This window comes from Chlamydotis macqueenii, chromosome 9 (assembly GCF_036417535.1).
Source record: "Chlamydotis macqueenii isolate bChlMac1 chromosome 9, bChlMac1.mat, whole genome shotgun sequence".
NCBI classification, from domain to species: domain Eukaryota; kingdom Metazoa; phylum Chordata; class Aves; order Otidiformes; family Otididae; genus Chlamydotis; species Chlamydotis macqueenii.
The window spans coordinates 8113117-8130357 of NC_141564.1; the positions used below are offsets into that span (position 1 = coordinate 8113117).

General features: G+C 41.3%; 1 protein-coding gene across 1 annotated transcript in view; it reads right to left on the reverse strand.

The window, feature by feature from the left end:
- Window positions 1–3686: 3686 nt before the first annotated feature.
- Window positions 3687–17241, reverse strand: part of MYO7B (myosin VIIB) — a 48214-nt gene continuing 34659 nt past the window's right edge. Inside the window, exons 36-48 of the mRNA XM_086754235.1 lie at window positions 16547–16674; window positions 15854–16011; window positions 15248–15401; window positions 13127–13282; window positions 10271–10376; window positions 10029–10142; window positions 9038–9125; window positions 7794–7900; window positions 7152–7337; window positions 6263–6379; window positions 5480–5563; window positions 4648–4767; window positions 3687–3878 (exon numbers count right to left, since the gene is read on the reverse strand). Coding sequence (XP_086610361.1) covers window positions 3798–3878; window positions 4648–4767; window positions 5480–5563; window positions 6263–6379; window positions 7152–7337; window positions 7794–7900; window positions 9038–9125; window positions 10029–10142; window positions 10271–10376; window positions 13127–13282; window positions 15248–15401; window positions 15854–16011; window positions 16547–16674 — 1599 coding nt within the window. The 3' untranslated portion in view covers window positions 3687–3797. The remainder of the gene's footprint in view (window positions 3879–4647; window positions 4768–5479; window positions 5564–6262; window positions 6380–7151; window positions 7338–7793; window positions 7901–9037; window positions 9126–10028; window positions 10143–10270; window positions 10377–13126; window positions 13283–15247; window positions 15402–15853; window positions 16012–16546; window positions 16675–17241) is intronic.

The following is a 17241-nucleotide window of genomic DNA, read 5'->3' on the forward strand; positions in this document are numbered from 1 at the left end:
TAGATTACCATAATAGTAGCTGTTTTTATCACTGCTTTAGGAGAACTTGTGGCTAATCACTGTTCTCTCACAAGGCTTTAAGTGGCCTTTTAGTTAAGGGCATAAAGAGGAGCATGTCTTTTGGTGCAATAGTATGTGGCCACTGCAAAGACTAGTCTTGAAAGCTTGTTCTTTGGCATTTTTTTTCATAGCATAAAATACAAGAATTACTGATCTAGGTGCAGTTCAGTATGTTATGCAGATTCTTCTCAGCATAAAGCATTCAGGTCTGTTCCTATAATCTTAGTCACAAGCCATGTCTAATGCTAAATCTGTGTGGCTGTGTATCTTCAGCCTCTTGGGAAGATGGTAGAGGAGCACACAGCTGCATAGCTACTTGTAAACATGGAAAGACTATGTAACTATCAGGCAGTAGGTAATATTCTTTCTGTGGCCACTCTCAAGTTCAGCAATGGAAAATGCATGTATGTGGAGATGAATGGAATTACTTTTGTACTGCAAGTAGAGATTTAGTGTGTGCTCTCACTTTGTCTCATGTTAGAAATCCAGGAGACCTAGTAAGTTTCAGCGTTCAAAGGACAGTTGATATCTTTCTCTTTGATAAACTGTTGAGTTCTCTAGGATTTTTATGTCCTTATTTTCAGAGGCTTTCCCAAAATTAGTGGGAGGAAAAATAATAATAATCCCTGATCTCTCTATTAGCAGAGGGTATCTCTTAGTTAAATTATTAATTTTTCCCAATTATTTTTCTTGTACTCCTGCTGCCCATAGCCTGCAAGATGCGGAGTTACAGTAGTGAATATTACTGACATACCTTTTGTGGGACAGTGGAATTGAAGGAGTAGGAGAAATAACTATAAATAGTTTAAATAAATGCATCTTCCCCTACTTGTTTGAGTCCACTTTTTAAAAACTAAGTAGAATATAATGCAGACTTGAGAATTCCCCATAGTGTGTCGATAGGTTGACAGGTTGTGTTTTGTTTTGTTTTGTTTTTTAAGTAAAGTTTAAGTCTCAGTCAGAAATATGCTGCATGCTTCTTTCCATTGCTGTAAATAGACATGCTGGCCAAATTCATCCTAGGTATTGCACCACTGGAGAGTATAGATTTATATCAAGGCTGAACTTGGCTCAGAAGTCTACACTTACTTAAAGCTGTTGTCTCACTATATACATTTATAGTTTACATTCATATTTATACATACTGAATTAAAATCACTAATATTCACTGAGTACACTTGAAAATGGTTTTACTTTTAGAAACCACTGTATGTGAAGCTTGTTTTTATTCAAAGGGTATGTTAATCACTTGCAATCTTTCTTTATGGCAACCTAATCTGCTCTTTAGGGTTTGCATCCTGGTCTTTATTTTTACAGCAGTCTGTGCAATGTGGGCAAATATCATTCAACCTTCTGAACAGAGAGTTTCTAGATGTTGCATGTTTTGTATTAGATGATGTAACTGATGCATTTTTTAAAAGTGGCTGGATGGTGAAGGAACAGATTGCAGGCAAACATGTAATGAATGTGGTTGTACTAGTCTGTAAAGCACTAGTAAGTGCTGAGGATGGTATAGACTGAGTAAAAGAATTAGCAGCTACTTGCCTTGGTTCAGGCCTTGATGAGCAGTGTGGATTCTGCAATGTGTGGAGCTCTCATTTTATCACACATTCCTTGTGCTGTCTAACCAAAACGTGATTGTGGATTGAAATGTTGCAATACTGTATCTTTTTATGTTCCTGTAATAAAGTTAACTAATACATTTTAAATCTTCACACAAAAAAAAAAATCAAATTTTAAAAAAGTTTTCTCTTGTACAGTTAAAAAAAAGAAAGTACATTTGCAATGCTGAGCCAGCAGGCATTATGCGCTCTGAGGGACTCTGGAGATTGCCCAGATCTGATGCACTGTCATGGTGAATTCACTTTTTGGATCTGTGCTGCTTCTGTGGTGATGTGTTTGTTGATGAGGCTGTGCAGAACGGCGTATCATCCTTTTAGAGGCTGTGCTCTACAAATTGTGTTGTGTATATGATGAGCAGATGGGATGCTATGATCATTTACAGGATGTAGTGGATGTTTGGTAGGTTGAGGTTACATGCATCTAGAGGGAATATTCAATTTTCTTGTTAAAAAAGACATTTTCCACAGTGTTTATTTAAAAACCAGAAACAATACAGTTTGACTGCAAAACTTCTTTTTGTACAGATGAAATACTGAATGCTTCTCACTTATAGCCAGTTAAATCAGACATAGAATGACAAAACAACTCAAAATCATTAGTCTCAGATGTTTCCATTGCCAGCAATGGACATCACAGCAGAAATATCTAATTGCATGCAAAAGGATCAGCTATTCTGACAAGTGTGGCACTCATTTAGATGCACAAAGAGAGTGGGGCTCTTCCCTGCCACCCATGTACAAAACTCCCATTAGTGTTTGAATTTCACACACACACATCTGAGGGAACAAGAGAACCATTGTGCATACATTGGCAAATTTGAGAGATCTAGCAGAGCTGCTTTTCCAGCACTGCCAGATTGTGTCTCAAGGAACTTGGTGTAAATGCTTTAAGACAAGTCCATGTTTCGCACTGAGCAAGGGAGGGCTGGTCATTGAGGAAAGACTACTTGTTGTCCGATGGGGTAAGCATCTAGGCTTAATACCACCACAGTGCATATATGCTTTACATGCTCTGAGCACACTCTAGTTCTTACAGGACCAAAGTTGTGTGTTTACAAAGGTCTGAGAGATGAACAAGTACTGAATCAAATTTTGCCACTCAAAGTGCCTGCTAAACAGGAAATAGAAAAGATGAGGAGAAATTAAAGCTATTATTCTTGTCTCATGAACGAATGTCTGCATAACTCCAAGCTGAGAACATTTTTACAGAGCAGAAAAGTCTCCTTTCAACAGATGTCTATTAGACTGAGTTCTTAGATTCTGCTTTGCACTGCATAGCACATGTATAACTTGAAACAGGAGCAATTTAGTACAAGTAATGGACACAAAATCTAGACTAATTTCAGAGTTTGTTTATGCTTACTACTAACTGCATAGTAGAAAGCAATTGTTAGTTTCCAATGCATTATAAAATGTGTAAGGAAGAAAACTATTTGATTTAACGAAGGCAATGGTAAATCAGTGGACAGGCTGTTAATTTAGGAGCACACAGAAATGACAGTTATATTCTGACAGTAACTGGCTGCCATAGACTACTGTAACTTGCAGCATGTAACCTAGTGATAAAAGGATGAAAACCAGCATCTTACCTTTCAAAGTTTCCAGTTATCCTACTGCTAAAGGGTATTTCTCCACTCTTAGAATTGCCAATAGGAGGAAAAAAAAATAGCATTATCTTTGTTTGCAAAGACTTGAGGAGTTTATGCATTTGGTGAGAGCATATACAAAAATGGGACATTTTCTTTCCAAAAGGAAGACAACTCTTAAGGTGTGTTTCTCCTTAAGAATGGAGAAGATTTAGAGTATCAAAAGAGGCTGTCATATTAGGGTTCCTCCACCCCCATATTACATTAAAATCCAGCTAAACTTATCTAAATCAAAAATCTGAATGGAATTCTTATACTACATCTAAGACACCCAGGTGTTACAGATATTTGAAAGCACCTGCTCACTTGAGCTTCTTTTGTGGTAATATTTCAGCAACACAGTTCATTCAGTGTTTGATCAGAAGACTGATCATAAAGATTAATATTTTTTTTTAAATGGCATTTCTTGTGGGAAATGAAATTACAGGTAGTTTGGCACAGGTACAGGTCATGGTTTCTATTTCTGCTCTCAGGAAAGATTCTTTTGCTTGTTTACAGCATTCATTAGCAGGCGTACATAGGATGTTAACAGGTCATCCATTTTGTAACCCTGTCAGAAAAAAAAAAAAAAGTCTTAAGTCTCTCAAAGAGCTCCAGAAGCTAAAATAACTATAATATCCTCCATGTTTTATCTTCTTTTTAGGTTCTTCCCTGCATGGACATCTCCTCTTCCAACAGCTATGACTGTTTTGATAATTATTTATCTGTTCCTCCCTCTGCTCTTCCCTTCATAGATATACAAAACTTTACAGAGCATAGCTCTACTATCTCCTTGTTATTCATTCTACAGATTGACATCTTGTACTTAGGAATCCAAGCTTTTCTGTGAGAGAAGTTAGCCCTTAAATGTCTTTAGGTTATCTTTACAAATTTACCTTTATATATCAAGACAGTGATGCTTGTCTGAGTCTGTGGACAATCTGAAACAAATTCTTAAAAAGTTGGTACCACTCATTGAAAAGTGTAAGTTCTTACAAAGGTGGCATAGATGGATCAAACCACACAAGACAAAAAAGCCTCTAATGCAGTTTTGTGGGTAAGTGCAGTCTTAATGTTTCAGACAGATTGAATTTTGATGTATGGGAAAAAACTGGGAAATTACTCTTTTTCCTTGTCTCTGTGGCTTATGTCTTTGCATCAGATGGCATTATATAGCACTGAACCAGTTCTAAACTGCAATTTTATTGACATAGCAGTGAATGCTTTTTGTATCTGCACCTCTTTTAACATCTGTTTTCTCACCATTGTTTTGTAGCGATTCTGAACGTAAAGGAAAAATTAGGAGTTTCTTGTGTGTAAGTTAACAAAACTCTTCTTACCAGAGATGTCTCACATAATATCCGGCTTCCTCGTACCAGGTTCCCTATTGTCATGTGAAAGTATGTGCTCCCACTGCTCCAATTGGAGATTTTATTGAAGGGGTAAACTGTTAAAATATCCTGAAAGAGGAAACAAACTGACCTGTAGAACATTTCTCAAATGAAGATGGGCTGTTATGTAAGAAAACCTGTAAAGCCAGTGGGTTTTTTTCCTGCTTCATTTACAAACACAGTGGATCAAGGAAGGTCTTGCATCCAGACTAGTGGTATATTGTATTTTCACCAAGCAGGTGAGTCTTAATCACTCTAATGAGACTTCCTTTCATTATATATTATCTTTGCCTTAGCACACTGCCATTATATTTACAGTAATCTAAAATTCACTGCATATTTGTTTTCTTATTAAAAGCAGTGATATTCATAAACACTTTTGCCTAGAAACTTGGTAAGATGAGACTGCTTGGGTTAGAGAGCTGGTAAACACTGTCATTCCACCTGACCTTTTAGATAGCTTAAGTTTCCTGCAAAGCATTTTTTCTGAAACAGGTTCCCTAGTGTACTGTCAATCCATCTGCCTGATCTTATCACTTTGTCCAGGTCCATCATGATTACCACTTCTTTTTTTAGAGGTGCTCTGCACTGTTTCATTTCCAGTGTAGAAACTGCAAAGAAATCATTTCAGGCAATAACATGTTCTTTGTTTTCACATAGGAAATGAATAAGAGGACTCTGTCCTCTCCTACCATTCAGCAAGAAGGTCCTGTTGCTGTCCCTAAATTAGCATAGTCAATTAACTCTTTACTTAGGTAGATTCTTGAGAAGCAACTGTTACCTTTGTCTTCTGATGTATCACTGAGACTCCTTGCTTGTTGATTGCAATCAGCACAATCTCTGGGAAATTTGGCTCTGAGGTTTGCTAAAAACAAATAACAGAGCAAGATAAGCAGAAAATGAAAAAAAAATATTCATATTAGGTGCATAGTGACCTTTAACAGTGTCCAGTGCTGCTTGTTCTCTTTACCAAATAAACAGTGAAACATGAAGTTCTTCAATATTACGTAACTGTTGCTAAGGGTGACCCCTTTTTTGGCCATATATTGATGAGTTGAGCAGCTGCTACATAAAAGCAGAATGAGGTCCATTGTTTCCTAGGCTATCTGATAATAGGCTTAGTGGTTGGTCGCAAACCAGTTAAGAGCCTAGCAAGGAGAAATTAAAAGTAGCAAGTGAGAAATGATTCCTGGAGGTATCCACTATTAGTACAGTTCTGTTCTTAGGGAAGAGTCCCCAGAGATACAAGACTTGTCAGCATTTTGTAGTAGAGAACAATGACAAGACAGTTAAGTATTTATATAACTAAAAGACCTCATCTACTACATAGTTGCAATAGTAAGTATTACAACTGGATCAAGAACATAGCCAGTAAATAACAGGCATAGTTTGGAAGGGATAAAAAACCTATCTCCTGACTTTCAAGGAACTGTTTTCCTCAGTAGATGATTGGAAGCCAGCTTTATAATGCGTTCTCACTTACACAGGTAGGGAATTACAGCCAATCCATATCCACCAGTGCTGCTCTACTACCAAAGCCATTCATGCAGGCCTTTAAACCTACCTTCACCTCAAAGAAGGCTGATCCAAATGTTGGCCACCGGTATATCATTTTCAAGAAGGCAATCTTGGCCTCATCTACACTTTTTCCTTCATGCTTGCTATATGCTGCAATAATGCTCTGTTCAGAAAAAAAAAAAGATAGCCAGGTTTCCAATGTCCAGCATTAGCACTAAAGACAGCACCAGACCGTTACCATGCTATGGGGCAAGGTGAAGCCAGAACCTCCTCAGTGTTCTTTACTAATGAGTTGGCTGAAGGAAGTCCAGGAGCCCAAGCGAATGGATTTCAGGGCAGAGGGGCAATATGGCATGAAACAAAGTTCAGAAAGCTACTGTTCAACACCCACAGACATGTCGCATTTTCTGCTGTATCATGTAGCGTGAATTTTCCCTCTGTATTCGAAATAATGTCCTGTCTCTTCTGCAGTGGACTAAGTGATAAGTACCTGCTGAAACTTTCTTGCCTTGTGGTGGCGAAAGAGCCTTTTGCTATGAGTAGCATGCACACGGTGCAAGGTGACTAATATGCTGGCCAAACTATGAAATATTTAGGACACATCTTAATTTTCTGTTTCTCTAGAAGATCCTCAAAACCCCAGTCCCATCACTGACTTTATTATCTCGAACTTTTCTTCTGGGCACTGAAAATATATTAGTATCTCCAAGAAAAATGCATGTCTCAAATCAGTCGTCCAGGACTGTGGATATCTTTCAGAGGTATGGTAAAGAGGATGCAAAATCTAGATTGTAAGAGACAAAACAGCAACATCCAGTAGCATTCCTCTGCAGTGCTTTCAAAGACTGTAAGATCAAAAAAAGTTGTGCGTCTTGATGTCTTCTCTCATAAAACTCCATGGAAATAGCAGGATTAATGAAAGTTGATGATCTTACCTTCTTCCACTCGTCTGGTGAGATTGCTCGGAGCAGATTGTCTGGCACCAGCTCCTTCAAGATTTTGGGGATGGTTGCCAGCTGTGTGCGGTCACTGTTGAAGCGCACTTTATAAATTAGCCCTGCCAGCTGGACAGCTTCATCCTTGGAACATTTGTGGTAGCCTCTGAGGTACTTTGGCAGCTCCTGGAAAAGACCAGCTCTGAATTCAGACAGAATGGGATGAAGCAAACACTGACTTATGCATGCTAAATCTGTGAGGTCAGGATGCGAGTCTCACCAAACACAGTCCAAGGGCATCCCAGGAACTTTTTACTCCTTCTGGAGGTTCTCTGGATGATCTTTAAAGGTCCTTTCCAATCTAAACCATTCTATAATTCTCCATACAATTACAGAGTAAGGCAAGCACCTCTAGGGAACAATTAGTTTAGGGAGTTGTGTTCCTAACATAAGCAATAGAGCTAAGGTGTGAACAGTGTGAGAAACAAATCTGCTCCTGAGGCTGAGCTGTGCCCTCCAGAGGCATTCCTCTGGAGGCTTTATAATGCAGGCCTTGGTGAGGAAGACAGTAATCCTCCAGCAGGCTTACTTTCTTGGATCACATTACCTGCCATTATATTTATGCTTTATGGAGCTGGTTACCTGGTGGTAATGAAAAATGGAATCAGCTTTCAGGTCCTTCCCAGGAGTTACATTCAGCCACAGCTTTCTCATGAAGTACACCTCATAAGCCACAGACATAGTAGCCCCTAAGGAAACAACACTGTGTTAGTATTCTCTGTATCACTGTAGAGTTCTGCAGTTTTTAAATGGCTTGTGAGTTTCTTCAGAAATATAATTGTTTTGTTTTTTTTTTTGTAGTAACAAACAAAATTACTAACAAAAAAGTACAAAAGGCCATTTTAGGTGACCAAGAAAGTGATTAGTTGTCAGTTCCTGGACACTGATCATGCAGCGATCTAAGGTGCAGGCTCTTCAGAGACTGAGGAAGAAGTTGAGGATGCCTGCAATATGAGTGTTTGTTGTTTCTTGGTGCTCATAACAGCTGCTTGCCGATGTGCAGCACACCTGAATTCTGCTATACTGATGCAGGTACATTCCCTGATTGCTGTGTTACAGAAATTAATTGTGATTTAGTGCATCCAGATCTTTATGCTGTGATTTTCAGGGCTCCTAGCAGCTGTATCAGCTGTGGGGAGAAGAGGGAAGTTAGGAGGTCTTAGATACGTAGATAGCGCTTCAGGAAGTTGAATCTCCGCTGTCCTGAAATAAGCAAAGGTTATGATATGGATATGAAATTTGAGTGGAGTTTGAGTTTGATGTAGATTTCAAAATGTGTGTTATACCTGGGAGTGAAGTGCAAAGAATTGCTGTCATTAGTGCCATATTGTTTTATTCTAACAAGTGTTCCCCTGGCAATACAACTTGTGCTTTGGTATCACCAGGTAATAGTCTAGGCAGTTTTCTAACAACCCAAGAAATGTGTGACATAACCTACTTACATGTGTTGGCTGATACCTGATCAGGCAATGCGAGTGCCTTGGACTGTAAAGAGGATCAGCCTATCGAACTTGTGTGCATCCATCCAGCTGTGTGGTTTGGATGCTACAGGTCAAAAAATCTTTGGTACCCATTTAAAATTTCTGGAGACATCCCCCCAAAAAAAGATGTTCTGGTGTTTCTCATAGCCAGTGCTTGACTGCATCACTTCAGTGGATTTTACTTCTGGTGCAGGCAGTAACTGTGTATGTACAAACAAAAATGAGATAAGGTGGCTCTGGCACACACTTCCCAAGATGGAGTAAGTACTACTGGATAAGTTTGCTGTTTCCCCAGTTCAACACAGCATCTCTTGCAGCTTCTTATCATGCTGGCATTCTTCTTACCATCTTTCCCTGGTTTGTTCCTCCTGTTCCAGTCTGTCACCTGCCTTAGTGAGTCAAAGAAGTAGTCTGCTTCATTCTGACTGATCACCTGGAAGCAGCCAAGCAATGAAGGGGGGAAAAGAAGGATTAGCAGATCATATAAAATACTGCCTGCACCAAAATACTCAAGTATCAGGCTGAATTTTCTTTCCCTGTCTACAGTGAGAAAGCACAATTACGGCAGGAAAGACAAAGGCAAGGGGAAAGAAGAAGAGAAATAGGAGGAGGAAGACTCAAATGATTTACATTTCATATGGGGATTTTTACTGCATCTTCTGTTGCTTTTTTTCTTTCCAACCTGCTTGTTGGAAAGTCAAGCTGAAGATGCTGACCTTATTCTTAGCCATCTCCTCTTTGTAAAATATTGGCACATACCAGGTTCCTCTTTTCAGGAACACAGTACATCAGAAAGTCCCTGTGCTTGGACTCAGTGCTGCTTTTGCTTTGATCACAGTTCCAGAGAGAAAGGGCCTCTCAGCAAGGCAGCCAACCCAAGCTTCAGCTCAGGCAAGGCAAGCTTCTGAGAAACTAGAGAGCAATCAACTGGTGCTGGTCAACCACTGCTCTCCATGATGTTAGTGAGTACTGTACATGTGCAGCACATCTCCTGGGCAATGCCTGAGTGGAAAAAGGCTGAATCCAGCAGGATGTAACATGCAATTTTCTACCATCCCAGCAGCTGCAAGAAAGCCCATGTCTTCTCTGCTTTTAGTACCACCTGTGTACCAGTAGACTGACAGAAACTCTGCATCTCCATCCAGTCCCTTCAAGAGACTCAAAGTGATTGTTAAGTGCTAAAAGTTCGAGTCTAGGTTGTATCCCCTCAGTAAGACAGAAGCAGTAATGACCTACTCTGTTGCTTGGCTTCATATATGGTTCTTTAGGTGGTCTAGTAAATAAGTAAGAGAGGAGAGGGGAGTCTGGCTACCCTGCCATAGCTGAGAAGAGATACCTTGTCTGCAATCTTCACAAAGAGGCTGAAACCTTCCCAGGAGCTTAGCTGCAATTTGGAAGCAACGTTCTGACACAGAGTCCGGATTTTGGTGTTTGTTCCCACATCAAATGTCTATGAGATAACAAGACTCTTGTTACACAGAGGAGAGTAAGAAATGAGAACACTGAATGTCTTGAAATGTGCTTCTACATGAACACATCATGGCTGGGAAAAGGCTGGTAAAACAAGTAAGTTCTCACCTGTTCTGTTTCATTGGGAAAGCAAATCTTGTGTGAAATCTTAGTGTTGTTCTGTAAGATGGACGCAACCTCCACAGGATGAGGAGCCCACTTCCTGGAGCCACTCCTGGAAAATGCCACCACCATCATAAGAGAAATCAGTGCTCGATGTTTAACCTTTGAGGAGTCAAATAACAGTATTCCATCTGAACAACAGACTCCATCCATAATGCTAGTACTGTGTGATGGGGCAGGCTCCAATAGACCTTCGCCTCAATGCAAATTAACAGCATTAACATGTTTTAACAGCAAGAAACTGAGGGTCTTACCAGCATGTATATTAAAAGTCTGTTCTGCTCTGCAAGGAGGTTGCATGAATAAGTCACCTTCCTAGCCAATACCACCCCTTCTACATACTCAGGAACATTTTTCCTTACTGTTATTGAAGTATGAAGATAGTGGCCACAAGGAGAAATAATTTTTATTTAACTCAACTCTTGCATCAGGAAAAACATATGCATTCAGATACAAAATGAGTTACAGCTCAGGAGGCAAGTACCAGAAAAGTTTGGAAGCCTGCTAGAAGCATTACATTTTACATAAAAGCTGGCATGTAATTACTGACTCAAGAGGTACTTAAGCTGTACAGTCCCAGTTCTTTTAAATTATACCTCAGAGCAGAGTTGCCTTTTAAAGCAAAGGAGCTGGCCCTGAAGTCTGAGTCATGCAAAAAATGTGATACAGTTAAAGTGAGGACAAATCTAGCACATTACCTCCTGGGGCTGATATTTTCCTGCCCTCAGTGGCACAGAGCAGGCTGTTAGGAGTTTTTGTACATAGTAGCTTATGGGCTAAACTCCTCTCTCACACTGAGCCAATCTCTCAGGAAGAGAGCTTTAGTCTTGTGGATTTTAACCCCTTTTTTTTTTTCCCATTATATAAAGTAGCAGTTCCATTTGGAGAAGGAAAACCTGAGTGTAAACGAAGTTGAACAGCATGTGCTCTGGTACTGTACAGGCACTGCAAAGAGTGTGGACCTGCCCTACTCAGTCATCTATTGCTGGACTTGCAGCAGAGGGAGGCCATAGGAGACCACAGAAGTGCAGAAGCTTGGCTGGAGGCACAGGGCCATCTCTCCTTGCAGCCTCAGGTAGGAATTCATTGCCAAGGCAAGATCTGCTTTACACCGGTGAAGGTGCTCGCTGGTTGCCTGGCCAGGAGTCTGGGGATGAAGCTGTAAAGCTGTTTATGGAGGAAAAGGTGTACCCTAGGGCTCAGTTGGCTTCCACTCCATGTATTGTAGGTCAGTCCTTTGAGCTGCCTGCTCTCCTCTTTCCAAAGACAGCAGGTTACCTACAGGGAGAAGCTGGACTAGATGATCGTTGTAGGTCTCTTCCAACTGAAATATTCTATTCTGTTAAGAGCAGGGGCTGGTTTAATCTTAGGAAAAGAAATGCTCTTAGGAAACAGCATTTGTCTTTGTTCCTTTTCCCACTCCTCAGGCTTCAGATCTGGGGCAGTTTAGCAGATAGAATTATCCTCCCAAACAGCCCATTCTGCTTTCCCCTCCCTGTTTTCCTGCTCTAAAGAAGCTCTATACAGCTCAACAGGGCTTAGACCATGAATAGCACATGATATAGGGAGGCAGGAAATTTTCAGTCTTCTCCATAGAAAAAATCAATGAATAGCATTCCTCGCTGTGCATTTTTCAGGCACTTCAAAGGCGAGTTCAATGTGCAGTGACATTTCCCCAACAATGCCAAAACCCATCCGCTGCAAGAGGGGCAGCCACTGTGTTAGCATTCCCCTCAAGCCTGGCCCACAGGGCTCGCAAACCAAACACAGGGCCCAGCCTAAGAGAAGGGGGGGAGGATGGAGGAGCTGGAGGGAGAAATCATTGAACAGCTTCTTTACTGAAGAGGTCTGTGGCAGGCAGCTGGTAACTCACGACAGCATCAACAAGGGAGAAGGCTGGCGTTAACCTTGATGCCAAAGCACTGTGTTCTCAGAGCGTCAAGATGAGTGATTCCAGTGTCTGGAGGAATCTAGGGAAACCTTCCCCCTATAGTTCAACTGATCCTTCCTGAAAACCAAGTAGCCCTTCTACTATCTCTGCTCATGTCAAGTTCATTAGACCAACAAGTCATTTAGAAGCTTGGGAAGCACTGTGGGCTGGAGGCCCTATTGCTTCAACTCTCACCAGGACAGGGGTAACGCCTAGAGGACTGAGAAGTGCCCTGGTATGAGCAGCCATGTAAGTCTCAGGGCTTTGCTCATTTGGATTTCTTCAAAGAACAGGAAATGACTACGTTGATCCTGTCTTCCTAGCATGGATCTGCTTTGCTTCACCATCAGAAAACCAACAGAGCCACATTAGCACAGATGTCAGTGACTTCAGTGGTGCCACCCCACTAGGAGTAAAACCTAGTATTTTTAGCTGCACACATGCAGCTCTGTGCTACTGAAATTCAGCAAACTCAAGACTAATCCACAGGCACATGTAGGGCAGATAAGGATATGCTGCCTCTCCAAAGGAAAACAAAGTCAGGACCTCATCAATGACAATGCAGGATTTCATTTCAAGCTGCATACCCTTTAGGATGTTTGAAACATGTAGCTCTGCGAGTCAAGTGATTATATATGATGCTGAACTTTTAAAAGTGTTGCTAACTCTGTGAAAGAAAAAAAGTGAAACCGTGACACAGACCTCTTTTAGTGATTCAAAGTCAAAGAATTAAAAATAATGATCACTAAAATAAAAAAGGATGTAAAGAGAGGAAGGAAAGTAAGAGTCTCAATATTTTATCCCATGTGCTTTTTGGCACGTGATTCATGATTTTTTAATACTTTGAGCTGGCTATATGCCAGACTGTTTACCTCATCACTATATGAATCCTCCGACTGCACTCCAGGGCCAGTGTCTCTTTCTGACGTGTCTCCATGAACTTCTGGGCATGTTTCAGCAGTGACTTGCTGGGTGGGAACAGGCCAGTGCAGAGCCAAAGGAGCTGCCAGCCCTTGGTCACGCTGTATCTGTGCACACAAAGCAAATGGTTCTGCTATAGCCACATATAATTCTTTGTTTGGCCACACACCAGCTACAGGGAAGAGAAACACACTCCCATCGTGGTAAGTTGTGCCATTCAGCAGAGTGCTGCAAATCAACAGAGCATTCACACAGGATCTGGCAGCCGTTTTCTGTGCAATGACCACAGCTCGTACACAAAGACAATGCTAAATCCTGGCTGATAAATATTCATAATAGTTGCAAATCTCATTAATAAATATAAGCTCCAGTTTAACAGTCTCCTTGTCAGCGGTGACCCTGGTGCCATCCTCTTGGAAAGCCACTGTCAATTTGCTGTTCAAGGTCACGTGTATTTGGACTGTGTGTTATCAGGTGGTGTATTCACCTGCCCTCTGCGCTAGCCAGCATCGCTCAGAGCACAAGCACTTGGCTTGTAATGGACTTTCCCTTACGCATGTTCCTGCTCTGAAAAATGAGCAGGTAGATGGCATTGTGTAATGAGGTAGCTACAGTTCTTCAAAACTACAGATCAAGACTGTACAACTTCCAGGCAGAAAGCCAGTTCCTCCAGCCTCTGGATCTAATGAAATCTGCCAGTCAAAGCTGTTCTAGCATCTCACCAGTAAGAAAGGCTCTGGAGCCAGAAGGTGGTCAGTCATTCTACCTTCAAAGCCAGAAGCACACTTCAGCTGTGTCCCAGGGATTGCTCTGAAACGCTAAATGGTGTGAAGTGGTTTTGATTGGGAAAGCCAGCAGGTCTACCTTTGAATGGGCCCCAGGCTCTGCTGAATAAAGAGGTCCTGGCTTCTTTATTCCCATTTACTTTTCTAATTTTGCAGATGAAGACACACTATTTTAATCCCATTTATACTCTGGAGATCAGTGTTGTTTGTGTCTGTGTGAGAGTGTGACATGGTCCACAGGGCAGTAGCCTGGGAAAGATGAAAGATTTGTTGCTCTGGCTGTTCTAATGAAAATATATGGAAATAGCCACCTTTCAAGCATTGTTTTTTCCACATCAGTGATCCCTCTCAAAACAGTGAATGACCCACAAGGACTAAATTGGTAGAATACATCAGGCATGGCACTGGCACCATGGTTACAGACTATGCATTAAATATCCTGTAAAATTTACTGCACTCAAGGAAATTTACCATTTAATAGTTACACACATGGTAAAAGTTCCACTAAGTTTAATATTTGTGGAACAGTAAGAAAGAAAATAAACAAATAGAAGCTCCAGCTTTTGCAGTGACACAATGCAGCTAGAAACAGACAAACCATTTTGTTAATAATTAGTATTATTTTAAGCTTGTTTTTGCAATTCAGTTCCCCTGGAAGTAGGTCAAGTTATAACTTTATGCGTGGGGAAGCAAACACTAGCCTGTTTCAGAGACTTATGCATGGGCAGGGACCTGTGTAACCAATCTGTTCTGCAAGCCAGTTGTGTAATCTAATTAATATAACTGCTGAAAAGGATTCACTGGTAGTAAAAGATCTAGTGTGAATTATATGCTTATAGGAGGGAAATACTGGCGTTGTGAAACTTAAAACAAATGGAGGGCTGACAGTGCAGTCACTGAAAACATGCAAGAACTCTCTGCAGTGCCATATTTTCTCCACAGACTGCCTTGGGAGTAAGAGGAATTCAGTAACACCTTGTTTGCCTCATACCATACTGCACAGAGATGAGCACTGAATGCTGATGAGAGCAAAGCAGCAGCTCAAGGGAGGTAAGTAATGGTCCTGCTCTGTGGGCCATCACTGCCAGTCAGTGGTCCTGAGTGCTCCGCAAAGGTGAGCCCCACAGCACTGCCTGGAAAAAGAGGGAAGGGAACATCTCACTCCAACATTTGGCCATCCTTCTCCTCTGGCCCTGCCCCATCCCAAGTGTATCAGGGGTTCCTGATCACCACCTGCACTTGAGCCCTGGCTCTGCAGAAGCAGGGTGTTTGCACCCAGGTGAGTACCTGTTTTTGTTCTCAGTCAGTTGCTTCATAATCTGACAGTAAATCTCATCCCGCAGGACCTCCTCCTGGATAGCTGCTACAAATATCTGGTCAGTGACTTCCACAGAGGAGTGTGCCTGTTTTGAGGGATAGTCTCCCATGAATTTCATGATGGGTGAATGTGCCGTTAAGGACAAAAGCAGGCCAATTTTGGAAGGTAATGGGAAGTCTCACCAGTATCCTAACATGTTAGTGATTCTGTTGATGTTTAAGTGGCAAATACTGAGAGGAGGATCTGGAATATATTCCCTTCCTGTCCTCTACCCCCTTTCCCTGTGCAGCAGTTGCTGCTTGGCTGTGATTTATGCTGTATTAGCTGCTTGCTCTGGGCATATGCAGTAAATCTTACTCACTCCTAAAGCCACATTCTCAGTTAAGTAAGCCATCAGGAGTTAAGGAGCATTGAGAGAGAATAGGAACCTTTCCTCTGTATACAAAGGAAACAGAGTTGATACCCCTCACCTTGATGTAAATGTATCCCCTGTTATGTGGGTGTGGCATTATCTCAATGGAGGTGAGTTTAGTGGACGTAGCTAGCTCTTCCCAGAGAAAAGAGTGAAAGGATATCAATGAAGGCCTGGCAGGCTGAATCCCGAAGATCAGGGTCTGTGCATGCTGTCTTCAGCAAGGGCTGTTTCAAGGGCTCCTTAGAGTGTGCCCACAGTTGACTGTGCCCACGAGATTTCTGGAGAACAGCTTTGCTGATGGATTCCTTCTCAGGAGTCCTGAATGAAGACAAGTGCAGTGCAAATGAATACAAAATTACTAGATCAGTGTTAATACAAACATTATCACAAAGGCATATTCTTTCCCAAGACAGTGATCTCATATCTCTTTTGATTGTGCAGGTGAACAAGAACAGGAAAATGTAGTTTCTTGTAGATCCAGAAGGGAGAAGGCTTGCAAAAAGAAGAGAGGTTTTAGAAGACTATTTTTTCCTTACTGTCCAAGGCCTGAGATGTTGTGTATGCTTGCTAGCTGGTAAGTGCTGAAGAAGGGGTGAAAAATAAGAACAGGGCCTGCTGGAAATAAATAAGTCTAGCTGGGGTTCTTCTACCCTTCTCTTTGCATTTTTGCAGACAAAAGATACAGGTAGGCCATGTCACAGCATCTCTGCATGTCTGAAGTAACACTTAATTACAGGGAACAAAGAGACGAAACTCAGTCAGAAATAGGAGATGCCATTACACGCTAGACTTTAAAGATCACTGAAGATCAACAACAACTTTCCTAAGGTCCACACTACATAGAGAGCTTCACCTGAAGTGTTCATAGGAGAACTCCTCCAGAGTGTAAGGCTTCACTTTGAGATCCTCTTCATCAGGTTCATCCATGTAGGAGTTCTGTGAAGCTGTCCTCCTCTGGTCTGGAGACATCATCAGCAAACTCTGGAATGACAAAGCCACATAGAGATGTCACATGGACACAGGTCTCTGCACAGATTGTCAGGTGTTCCTCAGCATATATGTGCAGATGGTGTATACTAACTTGAGTCCTCTGTGCTGCAGGAGACTTTCTGTCCTGTAAGGAGCATCTTCAGAGACTCAAGAAAGACTTGGGAATAGTTGACTCAAGGAAGTAATTTCCATAGACCCAACAGTAGTGGCCATCAAAATGTATGTGATTATCCAAGCACAATGCTTGTTAAAAATGCACTTGCTTATCACTAGTGTGTTTTTCCCCCACTTTTTCAGCTTTTCACTTGTTAGCACAGTATCCAATATACTGAATCTCCAAAACTGAAGACAAAATTGTCAGCAGAGTGATCAATGGGAAACCTTGACTCCCTCAGAGATCATATTCTTTTAAAGTAGCCTCCTGCACTTAGACCTTCCCTTGAGACATGATCACTAGCCAAGCCCAGTATGAATGCAGGAAAATTCAACAGCACACTCATTTCCATTAATTGCTACCAATTCCAGGCACTGAAATCACTAATGGTGAACAGACTGGTT